Consider the following 18,302-nt stretch of genomic DNA (forward strand, 5'->3'; position numbering starts at 1 on the left):
TGACTCGGACTTCGCCTCCTTGACTTGTATTGACTCGACATGTCTTGACAGGGCTGTACAGTGCGACAGTTTTGATCGCATTTGCTATTGTAATATTTAGCGTGCGAAGATAAATACAAGTCCACTCGCACCGGTGCGAAAGGGTGAGAAGGACCCGTGCCGAAAAAAAATACGTCTTTCTGTACGGCTTTCAATGGCACCACTAAGCACGAGTGTGTGGGAGCATGATGGGAGCGTTGAATGTTGGGAAATGTATTTTGAGTTATAGGCTCGTCTGTTCCGCTCGACTACTAAAAAACGACATTTCCCGAACATTCACACGTTGAGGAAGAGGCTTTGTAACGGTCGCGGGAAATTCACTTTTTAAGCAAAACAGAAAAATGAAAAGGTATTTCCCTGTATTCGGAAGTTCTTCTTCATCAAATAAAGATGGAAACTTATAAAAAGAATCCATGTATGGAAGAGATTGACTCGGCGACCACAAGCACGGAACCGGCACCTTCGGACGAAGCCGACTCCACCCATGACTCCGGCTGAATCCGAATACTTAGTACATACTATTTCTGTTCAGTGTCTACTACTTGAAGGTACTACACTTCACAGTGTAGTACGGTCTACAGCTATGCGTAGAACGCCTCTGAACGCTTCCGAACATCGCCGAAACTCCACCGGATGTTTGGAGTTGACGTATCTCCCCTCAGATGCCGGCAAAATTACCTTGATAAGTTACCTGTTTTCCGTCTTGTCATCGTTGCTATTAAATAAAAAATGTCTCTTTTTACTTAATTACTTACTTTACTATTTTACTCTTTTAAATGTCTCTTTTTTTCGCCGCTTTCTACGACATCTTTCTGGTTGTGTCGGATCAGCCATCTCTTCTTCGTTCGTTACCAGACTCCGGTTGCATTGTGGGATAGCGTAGTGAACTCCGTGGTTTACTTTGGCGGTAGTACGCATTCGGAAACGTCTTCCGTACTACACAATGCGTACTGAGCTTTCGGACGCGCTATATTTTTGGCGTACTACAAAATGCATACTATATAGTAGTCAAGTATGAGTATTCGGATTCAGCCTTCGTTTTGTAAATATTGCCTCGAGGTAGGGGAAAGGACATCAGAGGTTAATAAATAAGTGTTTGTTAAATTTGTAATAATTACTTAATTTTGTTGAATGTGTTCACCACTTCTGGCTGCCGATGTGGTGAACACATTCAACATAGTCACTTTACTATTTAATATGTTCATTGTCACTTTACTGTTGTTAAATTTGTTCATATAGTGTTACTTTTGTATATACGTCCTATTCTGTTCATATAGTATTTTTTATTTTTTTGACTGTAGTATACGTGCTACCAAAATTATTTTTGTGCTACTGAATTTTTTCACTTGCTAGCACCAGTGCTACCATTTTAAAAAGTAAGCGTACAGCCCTGCTTGAGTCAAAAACGTGTATTGTTTTAGATATATAACATATTTCCCGCCTGGAGGGCTAGACACCCAAGAGGCATTCACATCCGTGAAGATGAAAAGAAAACAGCGAGTGAAGACAAATCTACACTTCTGTGTTTCCCCTATGGTGCTGAAATATGGCCGCCGCTGCTGAACTTCTTTTTTTTAACAAGAGGAGAGGAGAGCTTCAGCTTATCTCTTTAAAATACGAATGTTATATTATTTTGCGCTACGCAAAATAATATATCATTCCGTGCGCTACGGACGCTGGATATGCGCTTCATAACCAGGTCAATTCACACACTTGTGAGTAAAGCATATAAAAGGAGAGGAGAGCTCCGTCTTAGCTCTTTAAAAAACGAATGTTATATTATTTTGCGCTACTGACGCTTCATATCCAGGTCAATTCACACACCTGTGGTTAAAGCATACCTATAAACGGAGAGGAACTTCCGTAATGTTACAAATAAAATGGCAGATTCTGCAGTGAAACATCGTTGCGACCAGGCCCGGTTCTACGGGGGTGCATAGAGGGTGCAAACAAAAAAATTGTTTGCACCCTCAATTGAAAAAAGGAGGGATTGAAGTTATTTTTTATAAATATGATAAAATTAATAAAATACTTTGAAAAAACAAATTGTAATTAATCTTGTGACAATTTCCATTGAATACTGTTCATTTTGTTCACTAAACCGATAACGTTATTATTATTATGACAGGTGCGCGTGAACTGTGGCCCGGCCAGCGGCCGGCGTCGTGTGCAAAATGCGCGAATCCATGCATATAGTATACCTATGGCGCGCACGGCAGTGACATCAAACTTCTTCGACAGCAACAATTAAGCATTTAGCAATGGATATCCGAAAATGGCTCAAAAAGAGTACCGTAGAAGTATCAACATCAGACATTAACCAGTCCAGAGCAGGGAGGAGGATGGATCCTGTGCCCCCCGGTGGATCAAGTATGCCACTCTCTTGGAACCTCCTACAGTCTCCACTTTCCAGCTTGTTGTTCGTGAATACTGGACGACATGGGACAGTTTGAGAAAATGGCTGCTGAAAGCCTGTTGTCTACATACTGGTAGGCTGCACAAGTTACAATTTGAATGACATTGTAAAATCATTTGTTCTCACAAAGCTATGTCAACAACAGCTTATTTTATTAATGGATTAAATGTATTCTGTTCATAAGAACCCATATTTGCCAGTTCTGTTTTTATTGTATTTATTTACAATCTTGTGAACTTTAAGAAAGGCACTATGTATTACTGATTACTTTTTGTGAAAAGAACATTACTAATTGGGTTTTATCTGTCAGCATTAAAAGTTTTGGGCAGCAGAATAAGCACTTATTGACATTAAGTGGTTCACATACAGGTGCATCTCATAATATTTGAATATCAGGGACATTTTTGTAATTTAATTCAAAAGGGAAAAGTTCCATATAATCTAGATGTATTAGACATAAAGTGATATATTTCAAGCATTATCTTGTGATTGATAATGTACAATTATTTGATATTTAGTGGTTCACTTATATAAATACAGAGAATGTTTTATTGTTAAGTTACAATGTGGATGACAATGTTACATTATTTGGTCTCACAAGGCTACAGTGCTGCTTGAAAGTATTTTAACCTCTTGAGCCTTTTCGAATTTGATTTAATTTAACCATTATTAATTCATTTTTATCAATACCAGTATTTTTTTTATATGAAATAACAGATGTGTGTTTATAAATTCTATATTTTTATTTTCTGAAAATCAATTGTTAAAACAAATTATTTGCCAACTTTTGTATGTGCAAAAGTAAGTGAATCCTGCACTGCATTGCTTAAATCGAGCAGGTAAACACAATCAGGTGGGACAAATGGAGTGATGAAATGGACCAATGTAATGAGAGATCTTTAGGGAAGCAATTGGGCGGCACTAGATAAAACAGGTCAAACCAGGTAGGTTTAGGCTCACCAAAGTGAACCCATTCAGGTTAATCACTAAATGTGTCCCACCGGATTGTGTTTACCTGCTCGATTTAAGCAATGCAGCACAGGGTTCTCTAACTTTTGCGCACACAAAAGTAAGCAAATTGCAATTTGTTTTATTTGAATCTTTAACTACAAAATTAATTTCTGGAGATTTTTTTTTTTTTGAATTGATAAACACACCTGTTATTTAATGTTAAACATACTGTTATTGATAAAAATGAATTTATAATGGTTAAATTAATCATTTCTAATTAAGCTCAAGAGGTTCACATACTTTCTAGCAGTACTGTATGTCAACCACAGCTTATCTTAGTTATGTATCATGTTTATAAGAACCCATATTTGCCAGTTGTGTTTTGAATGTATTTATTTACAATCGTGTTAACTTTAAGAGGCACTATTACTGATTACTTTTTGTGAAAGTAACATTATAATTGAGTTTTATTGTTAAATGCAAGACGGAGAGGCAGTACAAGAAGCCATGACATTTACTGGTTCACTTTGGTAAATAGAGAAAAATGTTCAAAGTTTGAAAGTGTTCTTTCCTTGTTCGGCTAAAATCAGTTTTATTTTTAAGTTACAATGTGAACGACAATGTACAATTATTTGCTATGTCAAATATCCTGCCACAATTTAATAAAAAAATTGTTATTTTTTCATTGCAGTCACATGTTTTTTTTTCAGTGTAGAATTCTGTTCTTTTTTACACCTCACACATATCAAAAACCTATTTCATATCCAAAGCTTATATCAATAATGTATCAACATGTCAGTAGAACTACCAAGAAGTGCTTGTCTATCTACTGGCAGAAAGGCCTGTGTAAAAAGCGAAGTCTGAACTGAAGCTGGGTAGCTGGTTTTAGTACTGGACTGGTGCACCCCCTGTAATCTCAGATTCTGTTCTGGAACCGGGCCTGGTTGCGACACAATTGACACCTCTAGTTTAATGTAGTAACCTAGAGAACCAGCTACAACATTGTTTTCATCCAAACGAGCCGTCTTTAGCGAACGGTGAATTGCATTGGCTTCTATGAGCTGTCGGCTTTCAGCCGCGAGTTTAGGGACCGTCTGCAAAGTGCAAAACTGAAAACTAAAAAAAAATCAATAGCGTCGCCGTTATTGACTCTAGAGCCCCAGAACTTGTTCCATAGATGTATGGCCTCTTTATGGTCCTACTACAATCTTTAGTTTTTAAAAATATATGTCTTCTTATTTCTGAGGATTATTTATTTAGCAACAATTTCAATAGCGTCGTCATTATTGACTCTAGAGCCCCAAAACTCGTTCCATAGAGGCAGGGCCTCTTTATGGTCCTAGATAGATATAGATAGATATATACTTTATTAATCCCGGGGGAAATTCAAATATCCAGTAGCAGCCGAAAACACGCATAAAAACAGTGCAGATGGATGTGCAAAAATACAGATATAAATAAATATAAATAAATAAAATGTCCATTGTTGTTATCTATTGTCCTCCCTGCCTTTACTGGGAGCTGTTGTACAGTCTGATGGCCAGGGGGACGAAAGAGTTTTTTAGTCTATTAGTGGAGCTGGACTGGGACAGCAGTCGGCCACTGAAAACACTCCTCTGCCTGGTGAAGGTGTCATGCAGAGGGTGGTTGCCTACTACAACCTTTGTGATGGAGAGGGGAGGGAGTGGAAAGATGCATTGGTTTGAGGCACAGACCTTTTCGATTGTTGTAGTATTTGTGTTATGTGATGTTTGTTAAATAAATTTAAATAATTGTTTTAAAGATTATACTTGGATTATGTTCAATCTCTCCATATTTCCCCTGCTCATTACTGTGCACAGATGTACTGTATGTACACCCTTCTGGTCAGTGCTTAATTTGTCAAGTGGGAGCTCCCGGAGCGCTGAGGACGAGTAGAAAAAAAGCGGCGGCTGGGGCTGTGGTGGGCGCTTTCGAACAACCCACACTTATTTAGTCAACATCGCAAGAAATTAGCCTACTAAAGCCTCGTGAATGGGGATGTACCCAGAAAAAATAGTAAACATATGTTAGGTTGGAGAGACACACAGCCACACGTTATAAAGTTTACCGTTGCTAACTAACAGTTGAGGAATAATGTCATGCACTCGCAGGTGCGTCATTGAGTCATTGTATTCTCAACACAACAAAATACACCAAGTCCTTGAAAATGGATCTCCGTCGCATCAAAAGATGAAAACGAATAGATAGGCTACCTCAAAGATTATAGTAGGCCTAGTTAGAACAACAATCTGGCATGACAACTTGGCCACGTTAACAAATAGATACATATTATTAACCAGAACAATACCAGAATACCACAAAAACCATAATAATAATAAAGTTCATTTTGGCCTTCTTGCCCCTCTTCTCCGCAGCCACTTTCGCTAACTCCTCGCAGATTTATCACACATCACTCAACCGACTCGCGTCACTCCAAGTCCAACCTCTCTTGCTGCACATCTGAACAAAACACACACACGCACACACACACACACACACACACACACACACCAGATCCAGCTGGCGGAGCGCACGTCAGAGCTTCCGGAGCGCGCTCCCCCTCAAATTAAGCACTGCTTCTGGTGCTGGCAGACGCATAGAAACCAGTGGTGGCTCGTGATAAAAAATGTTGGTGGGGCACAGTAATAGACAGGGGGTCTGGGGGATGGCCGTATACCTATTTACCTACTATTCATTCAGATTCATAGCCTACATCCTGATTTGCAGGGCCTGGACAAGCTTACACTGCATATACAGACCCAACTTTATGGCCATTCCACCAGCCATTGCGATTTGACCCATTTACATTTAGGGCATTTAGCAGACGCTTTTATCCAAAACGACTTACAATAATAATAATAATAATAATAATAATAATTCATTTTATTTAAGGGCGCCTTTCAAAGCACCCAAGGTCACCTTACAGGGCAGTTTAAAAACAGAAAACGTAATCAACAATCATAAAAAACACAAGAACAAGATACATTGAACAATTTACATAAGTGGGGTGAGATGGGTTAGGTGGAATATGTGAGTTTAAAAAGATGAGTTTTGAGACGAGACTTAAAAGTGGAAAGAGTGTCGGAATTACGATGTTGTAATTGTATATTACAATAAGTACATTTGTCATAAGAGTTCATCAATATATCGCTGTCGGTACAGAAAGGATGTTCATAGAACCAAGTGCAAGTACAACAATCGCTAGGCTAACCAATTCCCTGTGTTACAGCCATGATAGCAGCTACTGCAGTTGCTATACAGTGAAGTACTATAATACAGTGTACAATGGTGGCCAGAAGGGGGAGGGTGGCTATGCAGTATTGAGGTGGACTCTGAACAGGTGAGTCTTGAGTCTTTTTCGGAAGATAGTGAGCGACTCTGCGGTCCTGAGAGCGGCAGGGAGCTTGTTCCACCACTGAGGTCCCAAAACCGAGAAAAGTTGTGACTTTGCTGAACGGCCTTTGCTAGCTCTTAGCAATGACGTCCAGCTGAGGTAGTTGAGCGGAGGGATCGAGCTGGGGTGTGTGGCTTTAGCAATGCTTGGAGGTAGGCAGGGCCAGTTACATCGACTGTCTTGTATGCCAGTACCATCGTCTTAAATTTGATGCAAGCTACTACAGGGAGCCAGTGGAGGTCCCGGAAGAGGGGGGTCACATGGGAGAATTTCGGTAGGTTGAACATGAGGCGCGCTGCCGCATTCTGGATGCGCTGCAAAGGTTTAATCGCAGAGGCAGGAAGTCCAGCCAGGAGTGAGTTGCAGTAGTCGAGACGGGAGATGACCAGTGATTGGACTAGAAGCTGAGCTGCTTCCCTTGTGAGGAAGGGCCGGATTCTGCGGATGTTGTAAAGTGCAAATCTGCAGGATCGGGCCACCGCAGTGATGTTTGCGGTGCAGGATAACTGATTGTCCAATACCACACCGAGGTTTCTGGCAATTGGAGAGGGAGATACAGTGATGTTCTCGACGGTGACCAGTAAGTCCATGTGTGGGAAATCTTTCCCTGGGATTAGGAGGAGCTCGGTTTTGTTGAGGTTAAGCCTCAGGTGATGGGCAGTTGTCCAGGTGCAGACGTCCGCCAGATATTCCGATATGCGTGTTGCAATCAGGGCTTTATCAGATGAGGGGAAAGAGAGAAATAGCTGAGTGTCGTCAGCATAGCAGTTACTTACATGGGTTACTTGGGTTGGGTTCGAGTTGGAGGGCTCAGGCCAAGAATGTCAAGCATCTCCACCGCCGAACGTTAAAGGCAATTGCTACCAGCCCACTCCAGCACCGAGTTTCGGTTTTGCCCAGTGTACCCAGGTGTTGGCGGAGTGTCAGGGAAGCTGTTGAGGAACACATCAAGTGCAGGCTTGAAGGTAGTCAAGGTTGTGAGGGACTTGATGTTAGGAGGGAACACGTTGTACAGAGCTGATGCACGAGAGGCGAAGGAGTTGAACCTCAGGGTGTTGATGCTGCTGTGCTTGGAGTTGCCCAGTGGTCTAATACAGGTAGTACCGTGTCTGGAGGTTTCCCGAAAGATGAGGTTGACGTTGTTTGGGAGGATGTTATGTTCAATCTTCCAGACAAGGATGATGGTGTACCTTTCCCTCCGTCGCTGCAGGGAGTACAGCGAGAGGCGTCGGAGGCGATCCCAGTAGCTGAGATCACGAAGGCCCTGTATCTTGACAGTGAAAGATCTTTGGACTGCTTCGATTTGAATGATGTCGCGCTGCAGGTGGGGCGACCAGAGCGGACAGCAGTATTCGAGATGCGAGTGCAGTGATAGGAAAAGCTGTGTGATGCAATTACCGAGCCCAGAGATCTGGTATAAACAGAAGAGGCCCCAGTACAGAGCCTTGAGGGACACCAGTTTCAAGCGTGCAAGGTTTGGACAAGGTGCCATTCCATGTCACTTGATAGGTGCGGTTCGTCAGGTAGGATGTGAACCAGGAAAGAGCAGATTCAGCGATGCCAAGTTCGGCAAGAGTGGCAAGAAGGATCTGGTGGTTCACAGTGTCAAATGCTCCGGACAGGTCGAGGAGAATGAGAACCGATGAGGGACGAGGCTCTGGCAGCACGGAGGGACTCAGTCACCGCAAGGAGAGCCGTCTCGGTGGAGTGTGCCTTCTTGAAACCTGACTGGTGAGGGTCAAGGAGGTTGTTAGATGAGAGATAGGAGGACAGTTGGTTAGACAGGAATGAAAGAAGAGATACTGGTCTGTAGTTCTGGATGTCGGTGGTATTAAGAGTTGTTTTTTTGAGGAGAGGCTTTATTCTGGCAGTCTTGAAAGACGCTGGAACAATGCCTGAAGTGAGGGAGGAGTTGAGGTGAGAAATGGCAGGATCTCGCTTGAGACATCCTGGAGGAGAGAGGAGGGGATAGCGTCAAGGGGGCAGGTGGTGGCATGGTTAGATGTTATTATTCGGTTGACCTCTTCAGAGGTGAGAGGGCTAAATTGGGTAAAGACAGAGGAGGGGATGGGAGGAGGGAGAATGGAGGCAGGGATAAAAGAGGAGCTAATGTCCTTCACTTTCTGGGTAGGTAGGTAACAATGTCATCAGCAGTGAGGCAGGAAGGAGGTGGGGTTGAGGGAGGGTTGAGGAGGGACGAGAACAGGGAATTGTTGATTTTGTTCCGGTAGAAGGCAGATTTGGTTGTTGACACACAGGAGGTGAAATCTGAAAGAAGGAAAAGATAGTGAGATAGATCATTAGTGAAATCTGATCTCTTCAATTTCCTCTCAGCTGCTTGCAACTTTGTTCTACAAGTCTGCAGAGGATGGGACAGCCAAGGAGGGGGGGGTGAGGATCGTGCTGGTCTGGAGTGGAAGGGACAGAGGGAATCCAAGGAGGAGGAGAGGGAGGATAGCAGAGTGTCTGAAGATTCATCTGTAGATAGTTTAGAGAATCGTTCGATAGAAGGTAGTGAAGACAGAACAGTAGAGGGAGAGAGGGATTTGAGGTTACGGCGAGTGGTGACAATGTGGGGACTAGAGAGGAGGGGGTAGAGGATTTCAAGGGGAGAGAAAAATCAACAAAGTGATGGTCAGACACAGGGAGCGGGGTAACGGAGAGAGCAGAGGTGCCGCAGGACCTGGTGAATATTAGGTCAAGCTGGTTCCCGGCCCTGTGTGTGGGAGGAGAAGGGGATAGTGTTGAGTCAAAGGTGGCGAAAAAGTTGGTTAGTTCAGGTGAGTGCAACTTCTCTGGCAGGATGTTGAAGTTGCCGCGGATAACGAGTGGGGTGCCATCCTCAGGAAAGCGGCTGAGGAGGGCATCCATCTCATCTTAGAAGTCACGGAGGGGACCTGGAGGACGGTAGATCACCACAATGGAGAGCTTGATAGGAATGGTGACCGTGACAACATGGAGTTCAAACGCAGATCTGGCCAAGTGTTCTAGTGGTAGGACCACATGACCCATTGTTGTTATTCTGATATTGAGACAAATCATGATCACTGTCCTATAGCGTCCATTTTTTGTGAGTCTCGATGTCTACTTCAAATGCAGTTAGAAATATGGGACAGTTGCTTCATTTTGTTTATATGCTACAGGCCGAAAGACTAAATTAATAGGTAACTTACTTGCTCCTTTTAAGTATAACATTGCTTGGGGAGTCCAATTCCTCCACTGAAAAGGGTGGAAAGTGCTTACAACTCTGCTAGTTAGCGATTTATCTCTTCTCTACATGTAGTTGTGTTGCGCGAATGCTGCTGAGGGAGGTAGCCTATTTGATTGATTTGCTGAATTGTCCAATCATGTGGTGATAACAAAAAAGAAAAGCGATACCACTGGCCTGGGGCGCACACTGGTGCGACCCGAGGGCAAATTTTCTTGCGCCAATGAAAAGCTTGATAGATTGATAGACAGCAAATAGTTAGCGAGCTTACATTGACTTCAACGTGGCTGGCGCCCCTGACTTGGAGGAGGGCTTTATTTCGAATGACCAATAACAAGCCTAGCCCAAATCATTGACGTTCAGACGCATTTAAATGGTTGCTGGCAGTGACAAGTATATCACACAATTAAACGATAAACTATGTATTTTTGTGGATTTATTTTGTATTGATAATAGTTGATTAATTGTTGGCAGATATATTCAAATTAATTTTTCATGGAGGGGCGGCGCCCTAGCGCCCTCTATAGACCCACCGCCACTGATAGAAACCTCCCTGCAGGGTGCGCTTTGCGAGCACACAAAAAAATTGCGAGCGGAAAAAGAAACATTTCACCTCCGCAGCTGCAACTCCATCCTAGGGGAAACACTGCACTCGTATCTTCAATAATATCTAAACGGAATTTCAATATCATTTATGCTTTCTTCAGAATCACAGTTTAAGTTTGATATCGGCTTCGTTTCAGTTGGACTCATTTCCTTACTCAAAATTGTGGCATACTGTAACTGACATCCACTCAAGCAGTCCTTTCAGACATCCATACATAGCTCATATGCCACACTAGTCAAGGCGCAGCTTTACCAACTTTAGGATCACAGTGGTGCCTTCCGTAGCCTACTAATACAATTCAAACCCACCGTCCACTCTCACTTCACCTCTGAGACACCATAGGATTTCGGCACATGCGAATATCACATTTGAAGGCAGAAACAATGAACATATAACTATTGATAAGAAATTACATTGTACATTAGAGTGATATGTTGAAATTATGATCAATAGCCTAATAATGACATTAAGTAAAAATACATGGTGACTTGTTCAGGACTTGTTTGGGACGAAGTTTTGGACTCGGACTTGGCTTTGGTGTGACTTTGACTTGGACTCGACTTGCCTTTCCCTGTCATGACTTGGGACTCGACTCGGACTTGACTGCTAAGACTTGGGACTTATTTGGGACTTGCCAAACAGTGACTTTGTCCCATCCCTGCTATCTTCTCATCAATCGTTAACCTGGTGTCTTTGTGTTGATGTCTGCAGTAACCCTGACTGTGTTTGTGTCTTTGGTTTGATGTCTGCAGTAACCTGAATGTGTTGGTGTCTTTGTGTAGATGTCTGCAATAACCTGACTGTGTTGAGTTGTATTCGTGTCTTTGTGTTGATGTCTGCAGTAACCTGACTGTGTTTCACTGTGTTTGTGTCTTTGGTTTCTTTGCAGATCCGTGTGATTCGTCCTCCCAACTATGCAGGGCCCCTCCTCCTTGGCTTCCTCTTGGCAGTTATTGGTGGATTGGCGTATCTACGGAGACACAACCTTGAATTCCTCTTTAACAAGAATGTTTGGGCCTTTTCTGCACTCGTAAGACCAGACAAACACCGGACCAGGATGGAGGGTTAAACCCGCTTGTAACTGGGGGCCAACATGTTGGTTTGTAACTGGGGGCCAACATGTGGGTTTGTAACTGGGGGCCAACATGTGGGCCTGTAACTGGGGGCCAACATGTTGGTTTGTCACTGGGGGCCAACATGTTGGTTTGGAACTGGGGGCCAACATGTTGGCTTGTAACTGGGGGCCAACATGTTGGATTGTAACTGGGGGCCAACATGTTGGCTTGTAACTGGGGGCCAGATGTTTGCATTAAATCAGTATTATCTGAGCATTTGAAACTGAATAGAAGTCCTGGGAAGATAAGATTGAGGTTAATAGGGTATATTAGCACCAGTGAGAGGCTTAGCGTTGCTCCGGGCAAGCTCTATACTGGGTGATCAACGAAAAAAAATGTCTGATGGCTTATTTGATCTGTTTTCATGCAGAAAAAGACCCTTGGTTTAATTCTTGCCGGACTTACACTTTAAAGTCATCTTGTATTTTTCTCTTTCAGTGCTTTGTCTTGATCATGACTTCAGGCCAGATGTGGAACCATATCCGAGGTCCTCCCTATGCTCACAAGAACCCAAACACAGGACAAGTGGTCAGTGACCAGGGTCAGGGGGAGAGGATATGTACCTATTAATCGTAACTTTCAATATACTATCGAAGTATAGTATTTGCAAAATCAAGATTTGAGTGCTGGTTATTTTTTTGTTTTCAGAGTTACATCCATGGAAGCAGTCAGGCTCAGTTTGTGGCTGAGACGCACATTGTCCTGCTGTTCAGTATCCTTGATAAATTAAGCCCTTAATATATAGAGGCTCCCTTAAAGCAACTCTTATTCACTGTCATTAGAAATGAAACCCTTAATACAGGCCTATTCAACTAGCGGCCCGCGGGCCGAATACGGCCCTTCTTATTTATTTTCTGGCCCGCGAGAGGTTGCGTGTCCAAAATATGTGAGGTCAAAAATTGTTATAATGATGCAATTAGAAGTGAAAAAGAAAGGAATGCGTCTGCTTTATTCCATTTAGCAGTTCTATATATATTAAGTTAACACTATTTTAAGTACGATTTACTTAATTAGATTAATTGACATTATAAGTTTTGTATGTGCGGCCCATGAACCACCAGTGGTTTTCCTTTTTGGCCCACTTGTTAAGGAGGTTGAATAGCCCTGCCTTAATATATAGAGGGTTGGCTGGGGGCCAACATGTTGGCTTGTAACTGGGGGCCAACATGTTGGTTTGTAACTGGGGGCCAACATGTGGGCTAGTAACTGGGGGCCAACATGTTGGTTTGTCACTGGGGGCCAACATGTTGGTTTGTAACTGGGGGCCAACATGTTGACTGTAAGAGGCTCCCTTAAAGACCCCCTTACAGTCAATGTTATTAGAAATAAATCCATTAATATATAGAGGCTATCTTAAAGACCCTCTTAGTCACTGTCATCAGAAATGAACCCCTTAAAGGGGTAGTTCGGAATTTTGGACATAGGGCCTGATTCCCAAGTGAGCTTTGGTATTCTTTATCACTGGAGACAGTTTTCAACACATTTCATTCAGTCCTTCTAGTTGCAGAGTTCGCTCGTGCTAGGCTAGCGCACGTCAACGGGCAATGCTAGCCTGCTATTAAAAACAGTGTTACCCACTCCACAGTACACCCGAGGTAAATCAATTATAACGACAGACTATAAACTTAAATGTCTGTTTATAGAATAATGTTAGAAATAAAACCAACCTTGCATTGCATTGCATTTTGAGGGAATTGCTGGGTCACAGCAGCAGTGTTATATTCCTGGTAGTAGGCTCCATGGTAGTAGAGTACGGCAGCGGCGGACTGATACCTAGGTTACCGGCTCTAGTTTGTTTACCTGCCGCTGTCATTGCTACAAACGCAGAGTACAATAAACTAAGGAATTCTATTAGCGTATTCAATTAACAAGATATGGCCACGTTTGGAGGACTTAGCGATGCATCTGCTTTTGAAGACTATTATGAGGAATTTGTTGTATCCAACGAACCGTACATGTACCAGCCGGTGTTTTGATGTCCAAGCCAGCAGCAACAAGCCACAGTTGAGTCCTTTCTGGATCTCGCACTGGAAATTGGTGGAAACTTTGTGGTGCCCATCTGTAGCGTATATTTCTACAATTTCTAAAAGCACACTGAACCACCATGTTGCCTAGTCGTTCGCTTCTGTCCCACGCTTCTCTGTTTACGTTCTTGTGTCGTGATTCGGTTACAAAAGTAACCGGCGCATAGTAAAATTCCGCTTCTGCTGAGAAAGTAGTCCCTCGATGATTCATGCGATGCAAGGTTAGTTTTATTTCTAACATTATTCTATCAACACAGACATTTAAATCTATAGTCTGGCGTTATAATTGATTTACCTCGGGTGTACTGTGGAGTGGGTAAGACTGTTTTTAATAGCAGGCTAGCATTGCCCGTTGCCGTGCGCTAGCCTAGCACGAGCGAACTCTGCAACTAGAAGGACTGAATGAAATGTGTTAAACTGTCTCCAGTGATAAAGAATACCATTGCTCACTTGGGAATCAGGCCCTATGTCCAAAATTCCGAACTACCCCTTTAATATATAGAGGCACCCTAATGCCGCGTTTCCACTGCAGGGTGTGGAACGGATCGGTTCGCAAAGGTGCGGTAGGGAGGGGGCGGTATAGCCCAGCTCAGTTCCAAGGTCGCGTTTCCACCGCCGACAGTACCCTTTAAGGTAGGCCGGATGTCGATCGCCGCGGCAGCTACGTAAACATCGTAAACAACGTCTTCCTCCCCAAGAATGCAGGCGCCCATGCAAGCGTTTTACGCGACATGTTAATTGTAAAGAATAATACCTCGAGGCTACTGTTTGTTTGTTTTTATCCCCACGTCGCCCGGTAGTGATGATTCTATCAACGGAGGGGTTGTGTAGCTAGAATTTCCCGGGACCCTTTCAGGCGTCTCGTCTCGTTGTCAGTACCCCAACGGAGGAGTCCTGAAAACGAGGCCAAAACGGCTACGGCTAAGTCCGGGTCAAACCCACTTTTGGCGGTGGAAACGCAACCCGTACCGCACCTTTGCGAACCGATCCGTTCCGCACCCTGCAGTGGAAACGCGCCAATAAAGACCCTCTTACATTCTGTCATAAGAAATAAAGCCATTAATATGTAGAGGCTCCCTTAAAGACCCTCTTAATCACATTCATCAGAAATAAAAGCCCCCATTTTAAATACTTTAAGTACATTAATTAACCATTACCTAACATTATTAAAGGCAGTAATCAGCATTTACTTAGTTAATGAACTGTTAACTAGTTTAGTAATCGTTAGCTAATGTTGTTCAAGTTAACTAAGGTAATGGTGTCATGTTATCTTAAGTAATGTATACATTTTTTAAAGGGCTAAGGTTAAGCCTAACCCCTATGCTAATGCTACATAAAAAGGCCTATTATTTCATTAACTAACTTTATTTAATTGTGAATTGATGTACACATATTGAATAGCATTACCAAGGATCATAATCTATATTTTATCATCAGATTTCCTACCGACAACTATTTCAGAGCGTCTGGGTTCAGGCTATTGTACAGTTAACATGATACCAATAGCCTCATACCATGAATGAGAATATTAATAACCTCATGAGAAGGTGAAATTATGATGTTGTTAGTCTTTAACGGTTTCTGTAGATGGCGCTGTCACCATGGGCATGGTGCTGCTGTGTGAGGCCGCCACCTCAGACATGGACATCGGAAAAAGAAAAAGTGAGCAGGCGCACATGGGTATAACTGCTGTTCAACAGATGTGCTTAGGGTCACATTCCTACTAGTAAAGTGTCAAACTGAATGTTCGCATATCCATCCATGCAAATGTCTTCTCTTCTTCTACCAGGTAAGTACATGAATCTTCGGTGAAGCAAATCCACCATCACTAGATCTCTAGATCACTGATGATCGATGCTCTAGAGGAGATGAGGGAGGAGTTGGACTTGAAGCTGTGCTTGACAGAAGATGCCTCATTTAGTCTTGGTGCGCTTAGTTTGAGGTGCAGGCAGGGGCATTGCCTCGAGGTACGGAGGTCGTCTCAAGAGCAGAGGAGAGTAAACATTGCTTGACAACAATGTGAAGTCTCTTAAGAATCCTCAAGTTTCCTCTGTCTACCAGGAGGCCTTTCAGGCTCTGGTCCTCCCTGTCCGAGTGTGGTCGAAGTGGACCACACTCCCTGACATTATCCGTACAGTGAGCCTCCCAGCCTCAGGTATAGGGAGGGAAAGTAAAGCTTCCCCTGCCGAAAATGCATTTATTAGAAGTGGCTGTTTTCAGATGAATTTTATAGTCTGTATTGCAACAGGTAAATCAGCATTCCAATGTTTGAAAAGGTATATCTTGCATTGCTTTGCATTACGTTCCTCAGAGAAAACGCAATATTACACTTTAAGTTTTATTTTTAGGGAGGGGTGCGCTCATGATTCGCTGGCCTCCATGCCTAGTGATGTTTTTTAGTATTGTATTTTTGTAATTTTGCGTCACAGCAGTAGTCAGCAAGATTAATATGTTTGTGTGTGCGTGTGTGTGTGTTTCAGTACTATGTGTAGCAGGTATCGGCCTTGTGATGCTCTTCTTCAGCTGGCTGCTGTCCATATTTAGAGCAAAGTACCATGGCTACCCCTACAGGTATGTGTGCAAACACTTGTTCATAATATAGCCAGTGAACAAATGGGATTGAGATCCTTTTTAAATGTAATGAGCTTAATTCTTGGTAAGTATGGAAATAGTGTTGTGTAATTATGATTTGGTTTTGTGATTTTTTTTTATTTTTTATTTTTTTGGGTTTCAGCTTCCTCATGAGTTAGATCTGACCCGGCGTCTCCTGGTACCAGAGGTTGGATCTGACCCGGCGTCTTCTTGAACTTGTCTTCCAGAGGTTAAAGTGCCTTCAATGCCGTTCTTACCCAAGAGAACCAATAACAGCCTTTCAACGTTCCCAATCCAGGTCGTCCAGTTTGTTTGTCAGCAGCAGAGCAGGGTTGGCTGATTATCCACAGACTCTTGTTCTCATTTCTTTTTTGAACTGTCCAGGTGTTGCGCCTCGATTTCTTAAACGATCAAACGACCCATTCCTTCCGTGCTTCCATGCTTCCATGCAAGGAATCGTGTGTTATTTTGAACTCTAGGCTTGATTCGTTAAGTTATTTTATTTTTGAGACTCCTCTTTTTGCCCCCAGGGGTTGATTTTCGTTGACATTGTAGTTTTTGTCCTGGTGTTGCGCAACACATAATTTGGAGGGAAGAGCATTTTATGTCAAATAAGTGCCATCGGCTAATATTTTACCATCAGGTATTTTCTTATAGATGTCAATGTATATTGTTAATTTAATTTGTTGTCTTTTCGGCCAATACCCAATAATTCAACCACCCTAAATGTCCTTTAATTACCATTTTATAAGCAAGGAAATGGAAAGAATTAAAACATAGTAGTACAATCGTTTTTACTAATTCTACATAAACCCTTGGTCTTCAGGGTTGGCTAAGTAAGAATCTGTAAAAAAAAAAAAAAAAAAGAATCCAGGCCATTATTTTGTTTTGTGTTTTATTCTTCAAATGAGAACCACAAGACCAATGATAACCGTCTATTTCAAAATGCTTTTAGTGCCTGTATGTGTGCTTAACAAACACTTTTGCATTTGTTTTGACATGTTGTACGATTTGGTCTCAGGTGACATTAAAAGATAATTGCCTTTCCAAACCACTGTGTTTTATTATGTAAAGTTTTGCTAATAGGATTCTTGATTGGCCTCAAGTAATGTGTGCCGGTGGGCAATAGCCTTTCGTTTGCAATGATACAAATCCCTAGTGTACTATAACTCTGGAATATGATGCATTATTCTTTGAAAGGTGTAACCCTATGTTTCTGTTAGCTTAACCTATGATAAATAGTATTTTATATTGTGATAAAGAGGATGCTTAGGGTTGGTTTATTCCTAGCAACTTGCAGATTAATCAGTTAATGTTGTGTAGCAAATACATTTTAGACTTTCAACTGGACTTGTTTTTGTGATGAAACCCGACCAACAAAACGAAACAACGTACCGTGAGGTAAGAAACACTAGGGCTGTTTCCCAATGTCAAGGAAGCATGCTCAACGGCCGCCCTTTTAAGGACGCTACGTCATAGAACGCCGACAAGCACTGTTCCAATGTTGAGGACGCTCGAAAGCCGCGCCATTTTTGCGTCCTTTGTTTTTGAGAATTCCGAGATTTTTCAAGGATGCATCGCTGCATCCTAGACGAGCCAAAGCGACCCACAATCCTCTGCGTTCACTGGGCGGGTTCTTGAAAATGGCAGAGCAGTACACGTTCAAATGAAGTGAAGTTATATTAGTTTTCAGAAATATTTTGTGCCGTATTGCTTTTTATAGATTCATCATGTTAATGCAAATAATCAAGCCTAAAGACCTGTGCCACTTTTCAAACGTTTTTGCAACTTAATGATACGTTGCTATATTTTGCATGGACGTAGCTGGTGTTAAACACCACTGTCACCAATGTCAATTTACTCGCTCACAAGATTACATTATTTATGTATACCTATTTATGTTTGTGTTGAATCGTTTTTTTTAGGGTCAGCCCA

At 42.4% G+C, this 18,302-nt stretch overlaps 1 protein-coding gene across 2 annotated transcripts in view; it reads left to right on the forward strand.

Annotated features, from left to right (window-relative positions):
• magt1 (magnesium transporter 1) overlaps window positions 1-17,418 on the forward strand; it is a 29,161-nt gene extending 11,743 nt beyond the window's left edge. The window contains exons 5-10 of one of the 2 annotated variants that reach the window (XM_030368075.1): window positions 11,526-11,666; window positions 12,190-12,279; window positions 12,400-12,463; window positions 15,363-15,455; window positions 16,256-16,346; window positions 16,510-17,418. In XM_030368075.1, the coding sequence (XP_030223935.1) occupies window positions 11,526-11,666; window positions 12,190-12,279; window positions 12,400-12,463; window positions 15,363-15,455; window positions 16,256-16,346; window positions 16,510-16,525 (495 nt within the window). In that variant the 3' untranslated portion in view covers window positions 16,526-17,418. The remainder of the gene's footprint in view (window positions 1-11,525; window positions 11,667-12,189; window positions 12,280-12,399; window positions 12,464-15,362; window positions 15,456-16,255; window positions 16,347-16,509) is intronic. The other variant, XM_030368076.1, reaches the window with a different exon arrangement.
• Window positions 17,419-18,302: the final 884 nt, after the last annotated feature.

The sequence above is a fragment of the Gadus morhua genome, chromosome 10 (genome assembly GCF_902167405.1).
Source record: "Gadus morhua chromosome 10, gadMor3.0, whole genome shotgun sequence".
Taxonomy (NCBI): domain Eukaryota; kingdom Metazoa; phylum Chordata; class Actinopteri; order Gadiformes; family Gadidae; genus Gadus; species Gadus morhua.